This window comes from Astatotilapia calliptera, chromosome 11 (assembly GCF_964374335.1).
Source record: "Astatotilapia calliptera chromosome 11, fAstCal68.1, whole genome shotgun sequence".
Classification (NCBI taxonomy): domain Eukaryota; kingdom Metazoa; phylum Chordata; class Actinopteri; order Cichliformes; family Cichlidae; genus Astatotilapia; species Astatotilapia calliptera.
The window spans coordinates 18,442,624-18,459,541 of record NC_137432.1 but is presented as its reverse complement, the minus strand read 5'-3'; the positions used below and the strand labels follow the sequence as shown (position 1 = coordinate 18,459,541).

At 41.1% G+C, this 16,918-nt stretch overlaps 1 protein-coding gene and 1 long non-coding RNA gene across 6 annotated transcripts in view; one reads left to right on the top strand and one right to left on the bottom strand.

Annotated features, from left to right (window-relative positions):
• LOC113032036 (protein spire homolog 1-like) overlaps window positions 1-16,918 on the top strand; it is a 37,142-nt gene that overhangs the window by 15,963 nt on the left and 4,261 nt on the right. Inside the window, exons 4-14 of one of the 4 annotated variants that reach the window (XM_080307884.1) lie at window positions 501-626; window positions 6,982-7,053; window positions 7,289-7,453; window positions 8,470-8,556; window positions 9,101-9,230; window positions 9,849-9,890; window positions 13,037-13,087; window positions 14,065-14,228; window positions 14,326-14,419; window positions 14,657-14,799; window positions 16,736-16,873. In XM_080307884.1, the coding sequence (XP_080164010.1) occupies window positions 501-626; window positions 6,982-7,053; window positions 7,289-7,453; window positions 8,470-8,556; window positions 9,101-9,230; window positions 9,849-9,890; window positions 13,037-13,087; window positions 14,065-14,228; window positions 14,326-14,419; window positions 14,657-14,799; window positions 16,736-16,873 (1,212 nt within the window). The remainder of the gene's footprint in view (window positions 1-500; window positions 627-6,981; window positions 7,054-7,288; window positions 7,454-8,469; window positions 8,557-9,100; window positions 9,231-9,848; window positions 9,891-13,036; window positions 13,088-14,064; window positions 14,229-14,325; window positions 14,420-14,656; window positions 14,800-16,735; window positions 16,874-16,918) is intronic. The other 3 variants (XM_026184680.2, XM_026184681.2, XM_026184682.2) reach the window with 3 other exon arrangements.
• LOC145432022 (uncharacterized) lies at window positions 1,268-2,365 on the bottom strand. 2 transcript variants are annotated; one of them, XR_013912366.1, is made up of 3 exons: window positions 1,773-2,158; window positions 1,562-1,686; window positions 1,268-1,479 (listed from the first exon to the last, which is right to left on the bottom strand). It is a non-coding gene; the product is annotated as an uncharacterized LOC145432022 (long non-coding RNA). The 2 variants fall into 2 exon arrangements; XR_013912365.1 differs by having other exon boundaries at window positions 1,562-2,365.

The following is a 16,918-nucleotide window of genomic DNA, read 5'->3' as shown; positions in this document are numbered from 1 at the left end:
ACAGCTGTTTACAAGTGTCTTTTGGTTGGTATTTTGCTTTTATATAATGCCACTGAGCTCCATTAGCTAAGTGCTAGCTTGATACGACTATCTATACTTCATTTAAAGCCTAAACGCGTGCTGTTGTTGTAGCCGTGAAACCAGCAATCAAAATAGTCAGATTAATTATTGTCATTGTCATGCCAGCTTTTGTTAGATTGCTATACTTTAAATTATCTGATCTAATACAATGCTTTGCAAAATAATAGCTTGTTATTGTCTTAGCACAAAATCAATCAATTAATAAAGTCCTAAATGACCTGAAAACCTGATCAGGCTGTCAAATAAACAAACAAATCACAAAGAAAATCTTGAAACTTAATGAAGTGAATGTAACAGCGTGAAATTTAGAAATGAATTGTGTGTCACCGAAAATGTATTGTTGATTGTTGTTTTTGATTTTCTTTCAGTGCAGCTGTGTGAAGTGTGAACTGAAAATCCTTTTGCTTCCTCTGTTTTAGCTGTGCACAGCTCATCTACCCAGTGTGTCAGATGCGCCCAGTCATTACCAGGCAGTGTGCCGAGCCCTGTACACAGAAACCAGAGAGCTGCGCACTTTCTTGGAGAAGATCAAGAGTGCCAAAGAGGTAGGGTCCTATGATAAAACAGATCAGGCATAACATTATGGCTATCTGCCTAATATTGTGTGAGTCCTTTTGCTGTCAAAACAGCCCTGACCCATCGAGTCTTGCTGTGGTATCTTCACCAAGATGTTAGCAACAGATTCTTTAACTCCTGCAAGTTGCAAGGTGGGACTTGTTTGTCCAGCACATCCCACACATGCTCAATTGGATTGAGATTTTGGAATTTGGAGGCCAAGATTTCAAATATCTCAACATCTCAAACGTGTGGTTGTGTTCCTCAAACCATTTCTGAACCATTACTGCTTTGTGTTACACATTATCCTGCTGAGAGAGGCCACAGCCATAAGGGAGTATTGTTTCCATTAAACAGTGTACATGGTCTGTAACGATGCTTAGGTAGGTGATACGTGTAAAAGTACCATCCACATGGACCCAGAAGAAACACTGCCCAAAGCATCACACTGCCTCTGCCAGCTTCCTTTCTTCCCATTGGTGCCAGGTGTTCCTCAGGTTAGCCACAGCCATGCACCCGGCCAGCCATGTGATGCAAAGGAAAACGTGATTCATCAGACCAAACCTGTTACGGCCGAGAGGGCCAGGCAGTGGGTGTGGACTCAAATGCAGACACAGAGGGAGGCAAAACGGGCGTGAGCACAGAGTTTATTTACAGAGCTGAGCGAAGTTACAAAACAGAAAACTAAGAATGCTATAACCTATGCATGCTATGAACTGTGAAAGCTATGAGCGGAAAACTGTGAGGCAAAACTGTGAACGAGAAACTCTGAGGGCTGGATTCCACAGAGGGATCCGGGGAATGGAGAAAGGGGGCAGCGGCTTGGAGGGAGGTGTGAAGTCACTATGATGAGAGGAGGAAAGTAGTCAGTGGTAGTCTCAATGAATCACAGCTGGAGGATTAGGCTATGGTGGTTTGGGCTTACGCGTCGCAGATTTGGAGTGTCAATCGAGGAGGGAGTGTCCAGGGGGTTCCGGGTGAGGAGTGTCCAAAGCAGATCCAGAATAGGCTTGGAGTGGGGAGCTGAGCAGGGAGGCAGGCAGATGGGTCCTATGGCGAAAAAGGAAAGAAAACACGGTGAGGAGAAAAAACAGTAATCCAGAGTTCTCGCAAGGGCTTGGCGGCCTAGCACTAACATGTGTTAGCAGAAGATCTGGCAGGGGTCTGTCGTGAACGCTGGTCTTATATGCAGGTGACTTGATTGGAACCAGGTGTGGAAGCTGATTGGAGTCTCCGTCTGAAGGTGGAGCCCAGCAGAGTGGAAACACCCCGTATTCACCCGGACCATGACAAAACCACCTTCTTTGATTGCTCCGTGGTCCAGTTCTGATGCTCTCGCGCCCATTGTTGATGCTTTTGCTGGTGTACAGGGGTCAGCATGGGCACCCTGGCTGTTCTGCAGCTATGTAGCCTCATCTGTTACAGCCTAATTTGATGATGGACTGGCTCACAGATTTCTTCATGCTCGGAAGCTAGCTGTCTGCCTAAGATGACTGATGTCATGACAAATTGTGCTGTGTCCAAATTAAACAAGAATTTCCGTCAGCCAAAAGTCAGAAAGGCAATAAAAGACAAAACGGAGGAAAATCTGCATAACTTAAATTTTTAATGATGGATAATAACGTTATGACTCACAGCTAATTATTTAGCTGACCACTTGGCTAGCCCTGAGAACAACTAACTAACTATTGACAGAGAAGACAATTTTTATGTAACAACCATAAATCTTATCTTAAGTATCAAAGATTCTTATAAACCACCTGAATGGTTTTTAGTTATATCACCATCACTAGGCTTGACTGTAGCTTACAATACACATGAATGTGACTCACAAAGACATGAAGACAGTATGTGTGTGAAAGCCCTGTTTACTGTGTGACAGCGCAGAAGGCAGTCAGCTGATGCAGAAAGGCATCCGTGGGAATGGCTGGGGAAAGAGCGAATGAATTAATATACATGCGTGCTCAACCTACATTACTCATACTGTGATATAACCACAAATGATTCTGACTCACAGCTTTAAAAATGAAGATTTTATTGTCTTCATTTTATGGGCCACTCATTAATTCTAATATACATGAATACATGAAATAGAATGAGAACAGAAATAAAACTACTGATTTCCTTATACAAGAACAAGCTATGAGGTTACAAAGTAGCAACACATTTATGGTGACAGTGATGATTAAGAGCAAAACACTTGCAGTAGCAATTTTGATATAAACTGGTAAGGCAAGGGTGCTGTGTGCGGGTGACATGCCATGTACTGACACCCTCCCAGCTGACAGGTTGAAGTGAGCCACCATGAAAAAAATAGTGACATGTTTGTCGTGCATGTCAGACATAGATGACTAAATCTGCAGACATGCTGACTCTCAGTCTTCCAAGAGCGCTGAGTTCAGGTTCTCATAGCTAGCCTTCAGCCTGGCATGATCATGAAAACAGTCCTATTGTAGTGGCTGGATGGTTTGCACCATAATATTTTAACAAGTTGTTCTCATACCACTGAAGATTAATTCTCTCCACAGGATTTTGTTGGTGTAATGCCTGTTGTAGGCAGGGATCCTGGCAGGTGATTTCTAATAATGTTCCCTAGAGATCGATGATTAGCAGGTTTGCACAGACACAATGCAGATCTTTCTAAATCTTTCTAAAGAAAAGTCTTTGAGAGCAAATGTAATGCCAGTTGACAACGTGATTCTTTTACCAAAGATGTCTTATTGACTCATTTTTTTATTTCAAGTCATGTCTCGTTGCTCTGTTTTTATTTTATTTTTCTACCCAACCATTAAGATCACAGGCAGGAGTCATTGTGGACTTTGTTTTCCTTGGGAGCATTTTGGAGCTCAGCTGTGGGTTGGAACAGTTTCCTTAAGGAGCTGTGTGCATGTGTTTGTACGTCTCACCTCAGGGTTCCTTCCTGCTATGCACTACTGCTGCTGCCCTTTCACTGCGTGTAATGCAGCTGAATGAATACAGGGGAGGATTAGGTCAGTTACGCAACTCTGAGGAAAGGAGAGTTTTATTGCAGAGTGGAACAGGCTAAGACAGTCATTGTCATTTGTTAAAACTCAATAGCATACAGACGTATTTCTTGTAGTCAGTTTTTTTTACGTGCCAAAAGAACTGGAGTCCATTGTATAGCTTTGCGATGGTTCTTGTACCACATAAAATGTTGTACCATTTATACAGAACTCATGTGTGGAACCTATAATGCTAATGCTAATGAATGAGCTTTCCATCAGCCTCAGCTCTACTTTTTGTTTTGTGCTAATTAACAAGTTTAGTAATGCTAACACATATTTAAAATAGTTAAAACTATGAATAATATACCTGTTAAACATCACCTTAGCATTGTCATTGTGACCACCTATGCCATTCTTCTCATGCAATGTCAAAAGACCTTAGCATGCTAAAGTGCTAAAGCAAGATGGTAAACATAACATGCTAAACATCAAAATGTCACCACAAATAAATTAAAAAAGTTAACATGGTAAACAGATTTTATTAACAGTTATTTACCATAAGTAAGATTAACAATTCCAGTAGCAGTTATATTTTCAAACCCCATATATATGTGAGAGGCACTAGCAAGTGAAAATCTGCGAGCCACTTCAAGGTACACTCCTGTCTAATACCCATTATACTGTTTTTTGCTAAGACATTCCTTACTAGCAGTGTTGCCAACTTAGTGACTTTGTCGCTATATTTAGCGAGTTTTCAGACCCCCTTGGGCGACTTTTTTTTCCTAAAAAGCGACTAGCGACAAATCTGGCGACTTCTTCTGGTGTTATTGGAGCCTTATTTATGACTTTTTGACGTGAAAACGCGTATCGCTCTTACTCTCAATAAGCAGCGGGTGCTGCCATGGGCACCTTGCCCATGCCAAAGCGCTCACAGGCGGAGGATAGTCCTCCCCCAGCTGCTATCAGGGCAGGAGACGTTCAAACCTATGCGTCCAAACTGCAAATGAATCGCGCAGGAACGAACAGTAAAAGAACTGACTGCAGTCAGTTCTTTTACTGTTCAGTTGTTTTGTGGACCACAAGGTTTTAAAATATTTATAAACACACACACACACACACACACACACAAAGTAACTCCACCAGAGTGCCTATTTCGGGTCACTTTTGCCGGTCCAAGCCAGGATAAAGCAGCAGGGTTGGAATTGTGACATTAAAAAACAATAATTACTAAAAGATATAAATTATAAATGGATTTAAGACGTTTTTTACTGACTTTATCTCTCTTTCACGATGTTATTTCTCTCTCCAACAGCGTAGGTTGCAATTACATTAGCATGACCAATTATGCAAATTAGGCGATGATGTCATTTAGCGACTTCTAGCGACTGTTAGGACAGCCAATAGCGATTTTCCTTACTGAGGAGTTGGCAACACTGCTTACTAGTGTCCTTTGAGGCAAGAAAAATAGAATAGGATAGCCAACTGTGCAGGAATACAATCTAGGCTATTCAGCAAATGCAACAGAGGAAGTCAATAAGGGGCAGATTTAATAATGTGTTGCATTAAAAAAAAAAAATACTATCAGTACTTACAAAGAGAGCACAGTGACAAGTTTGCATGTAAAAGATGGGAACTCACAGATTTTTGTGCTGAAGCTGTTGCAAATGTTTTTTCAGGATTTTCTTTCTTAAGGCAAAAATGATGGATACATTTGCAATATGCACTTTACTGTTTATTGCTCAAACTTTTAGCACCAAAACAAAAGCATGTCTTATTTTGTTTGTGCTTGATGGTGAAATTAACTGTGATTAAGTAAAAATGATGCTATTTTAGCTATTTTGGCCCGTTAAAGAAATTTGGCCCTAAGAATTAATAGTAAGCTGATATAAGAAGCAGCAGCATAAAATGAGCGGCATCTGCCATTTCCCCTAATGACATATAGATTCATCCCTATTTAATCTAAACACATCAATCAGCGTTTAGTCCGTGTACAGACTCGTATACCTGCTACCTAACTGTAGACTCTCAGTAATTATTCTGTAAAGAACCAAATGTGCCTAAATTCCTTTCAAACCCATTGTCCTGTTTGTGTGTTTTGGTGTTCTTTGTTAAACACATTTCAGAAAAGTCCATCTTCATCCAACCACTGCTACCAGACATCGCTGCCAAATATCTTTCCACAGACATGCCTCCTGCTGCTGAACAGCAACTGAATTAGTGGTGATTCACAGACAACTTGTGCTCCTATTTGCTCAGGGTTGCGTGCTTCTTGTCAGCTGTTAAGAGAGAAAATGAATGAATAATATCAACAGAAGGCAGAATTACTAAGGTTTTACATGCAGTTGGCAAATGCCCTGAATATTTTATTTTGTGGCCCCTTCAGCAGCAAAAAGGTTTCGTTCACATTGTGGATTACTTTTCATGATTTAATTAATGCAGAACACGTGGAAGAAGCTGCTCAAGTGGAATGGAAAATATGTTGCTTTGATCTGATCTGGAGTTTTGCTGTCCATCCAAATGAGATAATGGTGTTTTACAGCAGTTGAACTAAGCTGTTGTTATGCTCTTCACTGGCTAGATTATCAGTTATTTATTTTGATGGGCTATCATAAAGCATCAGGGACCATCTTGTTATCTTTTGATTGGAGTACTGTACGCACTGTAGACATATTGACTTGTGATGCACCAAAAAGCCTGTTGCGAGTGATATTATGTAAGCAGTCAGTCAACACAGCTGTGCCCCCGTAGGATGATGGTGAATTCTAATTTCCCCTGTGGCCTGAGGTTTTAACTCGGCAGTCAGCTGGGCAAACTCCCGTGATTGTCTTACCAAACTTTCCCCTCCGGTGACATGATCAGGACAGCATCACTGCAAAGATTAACCAGAGGAAACACATTTTCAGTCTGTCTACTGCTTTTTACAAGCTTGTTATGGTCTCATCCTGTTAATATAAAAGTTAAAGGGCAGCATTAAAGGGGACTTGCTTCCATACTTCATACTTCTTGTCATAATGTCTCAAATTATTAAATTATTAAATTATAATGTCTTAAATTATTATTATTTTCCAATAATAATAATAATAAAGATATGCATTAAGCTTACAGTTCTTACAGCTTGAGTTTCTGTGAAACTTTCCAGTAAGAAAACTATGATTTTACAGAGGGGGATCTTTAAAAGTCTGGAACTAATAGTGATTGTTTGAAGCCAGAGACTAACATCAGGAGCTGCATAACAGGCAGCATGAGAGAAATAAAGATTTGTGTAGCTGTGAATTCAAAGCTATTTGAGTGAAGCCACTTAACAGCTTACATATGGGAACATGTCTTGTTATTTACCAAAACAGCACTTTTTATATTTGATCTTGTTCTTTTTCACCAGAACCTCCGTAAGATGGAGGAGTCATCAGAGGAGCCTGGCCGAGACCTGAACGAGTTACAGAATGCTGACTGGGTATGCAATGTTCAACCTTTGGCTGTAGCCTCAAATGTTCACATGAAGATATCTCCATGAATTCATATATCACGGTAAACACACAGTAATCAAAGAACTTCTCAGGAACCATGCTGAGATTGATATGGCCACTGCACATGATGATGGCGCCCTGTTTCCCTGTTCTGTGTGCAAGCAGAGGCTAGCCTCTCTTTTCTACACTGGGTTCCTCTTTCACTAGTTCTTCTCCTCTCAGGCTCGATTCTGGGTTCAGGTGATGAGGGACCTGCGTGAAGGAGTCAAGCTGAAGAAGGTGCAGGAGCGTCAGTACAACCCTCTGCCTATTGAGTACCAGCTCACTCCCTATGAGATGCTCATGGATGACATCAGGTCCAAACGCTACAAACTACGTAAAGTCATGGTCAGTGTCAAAACACGTGTTGCAGCTTTGAAAATATTACTCGAATGCTGCACTCAGTGCTGCACTGTTGTTTTGATCCAGCAGGGAAACGCTTGCTTCATGAAAATCATAAGGTTGCATTGATTATTATTGGATACTGTATAACTGTGACTTTCACTAATGTGATGAAATGATGACTGCATACACTCATAAAATGCTATGTTACATTTAATGGCATCTAGTCAATGGAAATTTCACTTGATTGTTTTAGATTCTTTTTATACCAAACATATTTTCCTTAATGATTTAAATAAATAAACCTTTGATTTTATATATTTCAGCTGCATTTTACTCAAACATGGCTTCATGTTTACGAGGGCAAATAATCACTTTTTTAGTATACTGTTGACTTTTGTTTTTAGTCTTTTAAGGCTTCAGTGTGATACCTGAAGTTGTTGTGTAAGTCCACATCTAGAAAACACACCACCACAGTTCAAATCATTTAATGAAATGCTCCAGAAAACGGTACCATAACGGGTTGCTTTGGGGTAAACTTGCATATGCATGACTTTACTCTTCCATTTGGCATTATTCATAGCAAAACTGAAAACTTAAAATAATATTTTGTAACTATTGTGATCGCTGATTAAAGTCTTTCTATTTAGCAGTGAGGAGTTGCTGCTTTTATATTAGAACCATTATTGAATATTACTAGTTTTTTGACTGTCAGATGACCCAAGCATGATTTAACGTCTTGGGCTCTGAGAACAGCGCTGGAAAATTTGACAGCCTTGATGATAATTAAAAATAATCATCAATCTCAGCCTTATGTATGTGGTCTTGGGTTTGGTTGTCTTGCAACAGAAAATTTAAAAATGTCCATATATACTTTTTTTGATATTGTGTTTTTTTTATTATTTGAGTTTGGATTATTTAATTTTTCCATCCATCATGTTCTCCATCTAGTAAATGACCTCCTGAAAGAAGCAGCGTTTGTCTGAGCTAATATAAGCAGACCAATTGTTCCTTTGCTTCAGGTCAATGGAGACATCCCACCAAGATTAAAGAAAAGTGCTCATGAAGTCATCCTGGAGTTCATCAGGTCCAGACCCCCTCTCAATCCTGTGAGTACTAACAAATCTGATTGATTTAAACATTAAAACTGAGATTAAACCCATAATCCCTCTACACATTTGCAAATTAGTAAACACTCTGAAAAAATAAGGATTTTTAACAAAGACATTTCCTGCTTCTAACCTGGTGTTATTTGTGGGAAACACTGTGACTCTCATGTCAGGAGATGGTTTATAGGTTGATTTGCTGTTGCTAAAGCCAAAATCATCCCGATGATTAGACTTGACTATTTCCACTACATGTGATCGACTGTAAATTCAGACTCTGTAAAGCACACGGGTGTTCACGTCTCACTGCAGCCTGAATTTGGAGAAATAATGGATTCTGTGCTGATATCAATCTTGCAGCAGGATTAGCAGGCTGCTTTTTCAGCAGTGCTCTCATCTCTCAGCAATCAGGTGAACAATCAGTCAAAGTAGACCGGAAGAGGCGAAGAGAAGCAGGCCTGCGGGCTACAGCCCTGTACATTTGTGTCAGTGTTGGTATGCTCCCTTTTTCACTCTGTGCCACCCATCATCAACCCACACTACTTAGGTGTCAGCTCGGAAGCTGAAGCCACAGACTCAGCCTCCTCCCACGCTGCACGAGCGGATCCTGGAGGAGATCAAAGCAGAGCGGAAACTTCGCCCGGTCTCTCCTGACGAGGTCCGCAGAGGAAGGCTGGGTAAGGAGGTGTCCCACTTCATTGTCCCTGCTCTTGGTATCTTTTAGTCCCGTTAGTGCACACTCACGTGCACACTCCCATACACATGCAACCATACTTCGCTCTAAAATTTTAAGACGTTTTAAGCTGAAGTATGGATCTGATGCCTGCACCTCAGAATCACATAAGAAGTGTGCACTAGCTTCATTACTTTGAGCTGTTTCTGTTCTTTTATATGTTCCTACTTTGTGCCTATGCTCTGTGCTATTGTAGCTGCTGCTGCCTAACCGTTCATATTTGTGTTGCAACTAATGCCTATTATTGTTTTGTGGCTTATATTGTTTGTAACAGAGTATAAGTCGTATGCCACAATAATGCTAAGTGTCTGCAACTTCTATTAACACACTGAACCCAGTACTGTGTTGTCTGCAGTGTCTCCCCATTGGCTGACCTATTCAAAAATCCTCTTATTGCTCGTCATGAAAGCAATGAAACCTTTGGGATCTGAAATAAGACAATAAGCATGCCATTTCAATTCTTTTCTCACTAAATACCAACTTCTTGTATGTACAGTAGTAAGTCTTGACTTGATGTGCCTCTATCACAAACAATAACTGTCCATGACGTTTCTCGTTGCAGTAATTCGGCCACTTAGCATGTCTTTCAGTTTTGACGCGTCAGGTAAAGTCTCCCTCGCTGCTTACCTGGCTTTTCATCACTTTCTGTTCCCCGCTTTGTTGTGGCTGCTCATCTGTTCTGTCAGCACGAACAAACACACAGACACAGATACACACTTTTAATGCATCAATCTGCATATTGTACACACATTTCATGTTGTGCTTCATCGTTTGGTGATTGCCTCCTTTGGAGGTGAAAAATGGACCCGTGGGACACTGGGCAGTAGGAGGATGCTGATGAGAGCGAGGTGACATGAGTGGCATGCTGAACTACATCCACAGGCCATGCTTTAAACTTGTTAACCTTAAAACCAGGGAAATCAAATGAACGTTCAGACCAATTTTTTGCACGTTGAAACCTGAGGCAAAGCTTGAACATGAAAATCTCGAAAACCTTTAAAGATAAAAACCTCCTGAACCTGTCTGAGTATTGGCTAGTTAAAATATGAGGAAAACAAACAATCGGTCCTGTAAAGTCTCATATTTTAGCACACACTGATCTCAATGTGATCTCAAATATTTTAAAAAAAAAGGTCTTCATGTTCAAACTTTGCCTTATATTTCAGTGTGCAAAACAAAAGAAAATTAAAAAAAATAATAGAAAATATATGAACAGATCATTTAAAAGAAATCTTGAAAAGTATTTGATGTGACTTTATCCTACAGACCAGCAAAAAATGAGCTTATGTTCAAAACTCACTGCCTTTCATTTGTCATAAAAGGAATCTTTACTTTGTGTAATACATGTCTTCGATTGAAAGAGATTACATCGCCTCACAGCCAGACTGAGATATTTAAAGTGTTTAGAGGTGCTACAAAACAAGAAGAATTTTATTCACAATGTTGCTGTTTTTTTTTTTTTTTTGCATGTAGCGTTCTGAAGGAAGGATGGTAAAATTACATCACTGCTTTCTATACAAACAACATCTTCTTCTTTTTTTAAAAAAAATACTGTTGGCTGTTAAAATGATTGCAGCCTTGAGGAAACAGTTTATTCTAGTCAGTCTTCATGAAATTCCTGTACCTCCTGAAAAATATTCCTGCTGTTGCTTCTTGGGAAAAGTGTCACCTTTTCCAAGCACTTAGTTTCTTAAAGGTTCCTCTATAATGTGAAACTTCAGTAGAAATGAGCTGCCAGCTATCTAATCAAGGGTTGGCAAGGAACAGCCAAAAGCATACGTGACACCGTCAACGTCTCCAAGAATCTATACAAAAGAGTCTTTCGTGTGCAGCAGTGACTTTGCAGAATCGAGCCAGTGCGCAGGTGGACCGGTGCGCAGCCTCATGCTCTGCACAGCATAGTAAAATATATAGTCTAAGATGACGAGCTACAGGCTACCAGCAGTGGAACATGCCCAACACTGTCTCCAAATTTGGAGATAGTGTTGTGATTGCGATGAGGGAATAGTGCTCAGGTGGCCAATTTAGAATAATCCTGTGCTCCACTTTCTCTCCTACTGAAGCCAGTGTCTCTCAAAACAGCTCCCTCATTTGTGTTGTCTGTTGACCTGTGTAAAACCTTCCCTGTATAATCACTCATTCCCATATGATGTGACCATATTGATAACTCTGTACTTTGTGGGGATTTTACATTCCCGCTGACAAATTAATGAGTATGGCTAAGGGGAAATAGATTTCATGAGATTAAATGCTGTGATCACAAGTCTCAGTGAGGTATCATGTCGCTGCGCGCAGCGTTGGGCCTTCGTGATAGCTTATTGTTTTAAAGGCAACGTGAGCAGGCGGTGCTGCTTGGTTCTAATTAAATTGTCATTAAAATGTGACATTAAGTATTTTGTTGTAGTTGTGCATTAGTTGAGAAGGTTGATGCCACTCTCTCTGTGCTTCTGTTTAATGCTAGAGTCAGCAGGTGATTAGATTAGCAACAAGGGTGTGACTTGGGTAATTTGATTGGCTCCCTGGGGTCCCCTACAAAAAATTGAAAGGAAAATGTCAACTTAATCGATCCGTAATGGGAGTGATGTTTCAAATTACATAACGCTAGAATAAATTACATAACGCTGGCAAAGACCTGACACAGAGGGTAGCTGTTAAGAAACCATTCTTAAAGAAGGGAAACTGGGAGAAATGGCAGGTAGGTTTGCCAAATTATACAAGGACTGGACTTAAAATCAGTAGAAATAAGTCTGATGAATGAAACTTGAAAATCTGACATTTTCAGGAGGAGGGACGTAAAACTGCGAGTGTTCATAGTTATCTGTAAAACACGTTGGAGGCTCTGTCATGGTTTTGTGCTGCATTCCAGACAGTGTTTTTAAAATCTTGTTAAAATTGATGGAATTACAAAGAAAAACACCACAAATTTTTGATCCACCATCCAATACCAGCTAGAAATTGGCTGACAGCATGACAATGATCCCAAACAAACCAAACTCTCAAATCAGAACTCTTGCATGGTATGCAATGCAAGTGTTTGTTCTATTTACTGCAAAACTACACAGCAGATGTGCTGCCCCTCCCCGAGCCTGGTTCTGCTGGAGGTCACTTCTTGTTAAAAGGAAGGTCTTTTACCCCTCTATCTCTGAGTGCCTGCTAGTAGGGGACCAGTCGATCACTGGAGTTCTCTCTCTCTGGAGCCTATTCCATCTACCATACAGCGAGAGCTGGGCTACACCCTGGTCATGTCGTTGATCTGAAGCATGGCTAAGATGCTTAAACATTAGACATAAAAAAATCAAATGAAACCTTAACTGAACTGAAAGCTGTGGTCTTTATGCTGAACTAAGCTGAACCATCTTGACTTAGCCAGGCAACATGAGAGTGATACTAAACTTCTTCTAACCCACACAAAGACAGATAATATGTTAAAAACCATGTCTATTTTAAATCATTTTATAGACAAAATAAAAACATTTAATATCAGATTTTGCACTAAATACTTTAGAATCAAAATGACTCCTTTGTAGGGTCAGTATTTTAACATTGAGCAGTTATACGTTTCATGATGTAATCCAGACAACAGACCATTTCCCTGTAGCTGTACACGTACACAAAGTATCCCAAAGTATTCTGTCAAACACAAATCTGTTTACTACTTCAGTCACTCCATTTTATTTGGATATAAACGGCAGGTGTACTGAGTGGTCAATTTACTTGTAGCCATCTTATTAAAGGAGGTCTCCCTTTTAGGTTTCGGCAAAACTCGCAGTATGCCGCAGGATTTATTCCGTACTGGAATAGGTAACGTATGAGCAATGCTGTGGTTTGGAAGGCCATGTTTGCATTTTAACCTAATGGTCTTGTCTGTTTTGTCTCCCCCCTGCCCGCCAGCTTTAAACTAATATCTCCTCTTTTTGAATATGTGAATGCTGAGACTTGGGTGAAACAAAGAAAGGGTTTAGAATGATGGCTGAATAGAGAAAAACTGGTGATGTAGGTTCTTAGGAATCTTTGGTCATAAAAAGACTGGGCAGCAGGAACAGAGCTCGTGTTGAGACGATGAGCTCATGTGGATGCTTTTCCCACAAACAAGAGGCTGAAGGGAGAAAGGAGAGTTTCAGGGTTCCCACCAATCCTATCAGCTGTGTTTTTTATCTGTCTCTTGCAGCACTCGCTTGTCTGCTTTTCCCATACTCCCTGCCTCCAAACCCTCTCATCAGGTTGTCTTTTTGCTTTACCCAGAAATTAGTCAGAATCAGGCAGCTTGGTATTGTAGGTGGTTGATTTTAATGTTGTCTTTTCTACTTTTAGACTTTAGCCAGTAAAGAGTGTCTGTTTAGTAAATTGGGAAATTTGGTTTCAAGGACTTAGCTTTCCCTAAAAACGTTCCCTGGGGGTTGATATGGGAGAGAAGCTTTTTTTTTTAGGAGTCCACAGTTTAAATATTTCATGAAGAAGGCATCCATGCTCTGCGTGTAACACCGCCCTGCTCCTATGCTTCCCCTTAGGAAAAACTTAACCTTCGCCAACCTCTTTAACCTTTCGGCAACTCTCAAAACTCAGTCCTCTGTAACATCATTCATTGCATCCTTTCACCTCACCACCCACTGAAACCCACTACAACTTGAAAACTCTGTTCCCCCATATAACAAATGGGATAGTAAAAGAAAGATGCAAAGTATAACCTGTTTGGATGCAAAGAATCCAGAGAGGATGTGTTTTGGGTTTCGTTTCAACTGCTGTGTCTGAATGACACTCTCCTGTGTGGCTCTATGCAGATGAGTTCAGCCCACGTATGGGCAGGAGGACATCCAGCTCTTTGTCTCTCACCAACGGATCTGGATCACCCAGAGTCGAACCCTCTGGATCTCAGTCAGTTCCTCAGAGAAAGCGGCTCCTGAAGGCTCCCAGCCTCGCTGAACTGGACAGCTCTGACTCTGAAGTGCGTTTCTGTGTATTAGAATTTTATTTTTCCTAGATGCATTTACTTTGTGCAGAAAAAGTGACGACTGAAGTGCATGTGTATTCTGTGCATTCAGGATGAGATTGTTGGACGCAAATCAGCGAGCAGCTCCAGCGTGGCGACATCTCTGATGGATGACACTTCCCCAGAATCTGTGCTGGGGAAGAAAAGTGAGTCAGGAAGCCTTTCAACGCCCCCTGCCTCCTTAACTAAGCTATCTGCTGGCAGTGATCGATGGCTTTTAATCTTGCAGCCTTGCCAGTCACGTTTCCCAAAGTCTTTTCATTTGAAAGATTATTTATAATCAGTAGGTCTTGAGCTAAAGATTAACCAATCAATTGCTTCTTTGCAGTTAAACTTGCTCTTTTTTCTCTCTCTCTCTCTTACGTTCTATCTATGAACACCAGCTCCACCCATGTTCCTGCCCATCTCCTCTACACCTCAACCAGAGAGGCGTAAGACCCCCCAGAGAAGACACTCTATTGAGAAGGAAACGCCCACAAATGTCCGACCGTTTCAGCCGCCCTCCAAGCAGAGCTCCAAGTCCCTGGTGAGTCAGAGCTTCGTGTATCATTTAAAAATAAACATTTGGAAATAGGATTCAGTTCAGTTCAATTCAGTTTTATTTATATAGTGCCAAATCACAACAACAGTCACCTCAGGGCGCTTTATGTTATAAGTTAAATACACTACAGGGGCAGCCAACTGTCACGACTGATTGGGGGGTTAGGGGAGAAAGACAAGACAAACGACACACTTTGGAAGAGAGTCACAACTGGACCAGATTGAAATCAAAAACAAATCTACTAATGCGTTAGTTTCAAAGGATATTCCATCGATTGCTGTTTTGACTTGTTCCAGTGGCTGTCAGTGTCCAGTGTGGTCAAATAACTTAATAATCAAAAGAAGCAGAGGGAGAACGAGATAAGTAGGTAGAGCATCAAGATCTGTAGGGAAATGAGGAAGGATTGAAACTAAACACACATGCTGTCATCTCTCTTCTGTTTGCCCCTTTCTCAGGATTTCTTCCCTCCTTCTTTTACCAGAACCATCGAGTCCCTGTATCTCTGTTAAATTGCAGGCTTTCTGTTCTTCCTCCCTCCCACACACACACACCTCCACCTTCTCTTGCTCAGGTTGGAATCGAAATCTCGCATCACTCCTGGATTCCCTTCCTTCTCCACCCTTCTCCCTCTACTCTGTGCCCTTTGTGGAGCTCCAACCCTATCGAGGTGTTTGTGTTGGGGTTGGTGAAGACACTTTTTGCTCTGTGCAGGAAGGTTTACATCCTTCGAAGAGACTCGGCCGAGGTTTGCCCGTCTCCCATCAGTCTGTCCCGTCATAATAACTGTAGCTGCTCATCCTCCTAATTCTTCACTAGATATCATTCACCTAGAGCAGGCTGAGGACATTGCTTTGGATATCTAACACAGTGGCTCAAACGTATAGCAACATAGAACTAACAAAGAACTGTCAGAGCGTTTACAGGAAGTAACAGGAAAGACGAACATAGGATCAAAGATCTCTTTTTTTCATGTTTCTGAACACTAAAAAGTGAATTTGAAGTTTCCTCTCCTCTGTGTTTCTGGTAACAGAGAGAAATGGGAAGAACCACGGTGCGTTAACTTGTCCTTCAGCAGTCAATCAAGGATTCATAATGTGCGACTGTTACAAAGGCCCTGAGGATGCCCTGAGTAGCAGACAGACACACCTTGTGGCTACAAACATATACAGCCTCCCCTTACAATAAAACCACAGTCATCTAGGAGTTCCCCTTATTTAATATTGCTCTCTTTGTTCCTTGAGTTCCATGTAGACATGGTCAAGACCACATTAGGTGCCCCTCCTATGGGCTAAGAACAGGAAACTGAGGGCCCAATTCACACTGGCTCACCAAGATTGCACAATAGAAGAACAGGTTGGAAAAACGGCGCATGGTCTGACGAGTTTCTGTTTCTGCTGCCACAATGTCTGTATAAATACTTAAGCCTGCTGAGGGTGTAATGGTTTGGGGGATATTTTCTTGGCACACATTTTGCCCCTTAGGACCAACTGAGCATTGTTTTAATGCCACAGCCTGCCTGAGTATTGTTGCTGACCATGTCCATCCCTTATGCCCTTATGAGTGTATCATGTTCTGATGGCTGCTTCCAGCTGGATAACAAATATAAAAAGAAATTCTCTTTTTTTAGCCAGTTCTTGAAGACAATCATTGCACGCTTTGTGAACACTATTTCTCGGCACTGCTGCAGGAAAAAAGTGTTCACTGTTTTTCCCACATCACGATTCTACTCTGAGCTGCCGTTTCTTTCACTGAACAATGAGGATATTTTTATGACCCAATTGTAGCCCGGACCCACTCTCAGTGCTCTTAAAGGTGCAGGAGAGTTGTGCATGTGTGTGCTGAATGAAAAACACTGAGTCCTGTGTTTTGAGTCTGCTGGGTCCACTGACTGCTGTGCATATAATTCTTGTTGTTGCTGCAGGAGGAGTTTTGTTTTCCTGTGGAGTGTCTGTCTCTGACGGTGGAGGAAGTGATGCACATCAGACAGGTGCTGGTGAAGGCAGAGCTGGAGAAGTTCCAGCAGTACAAAGACATCTACAATGCCATGAAGAAGGGGAAGGTAATACATCTTTTTATTGCCTAGGCTAATTCTATTATAAAGAAG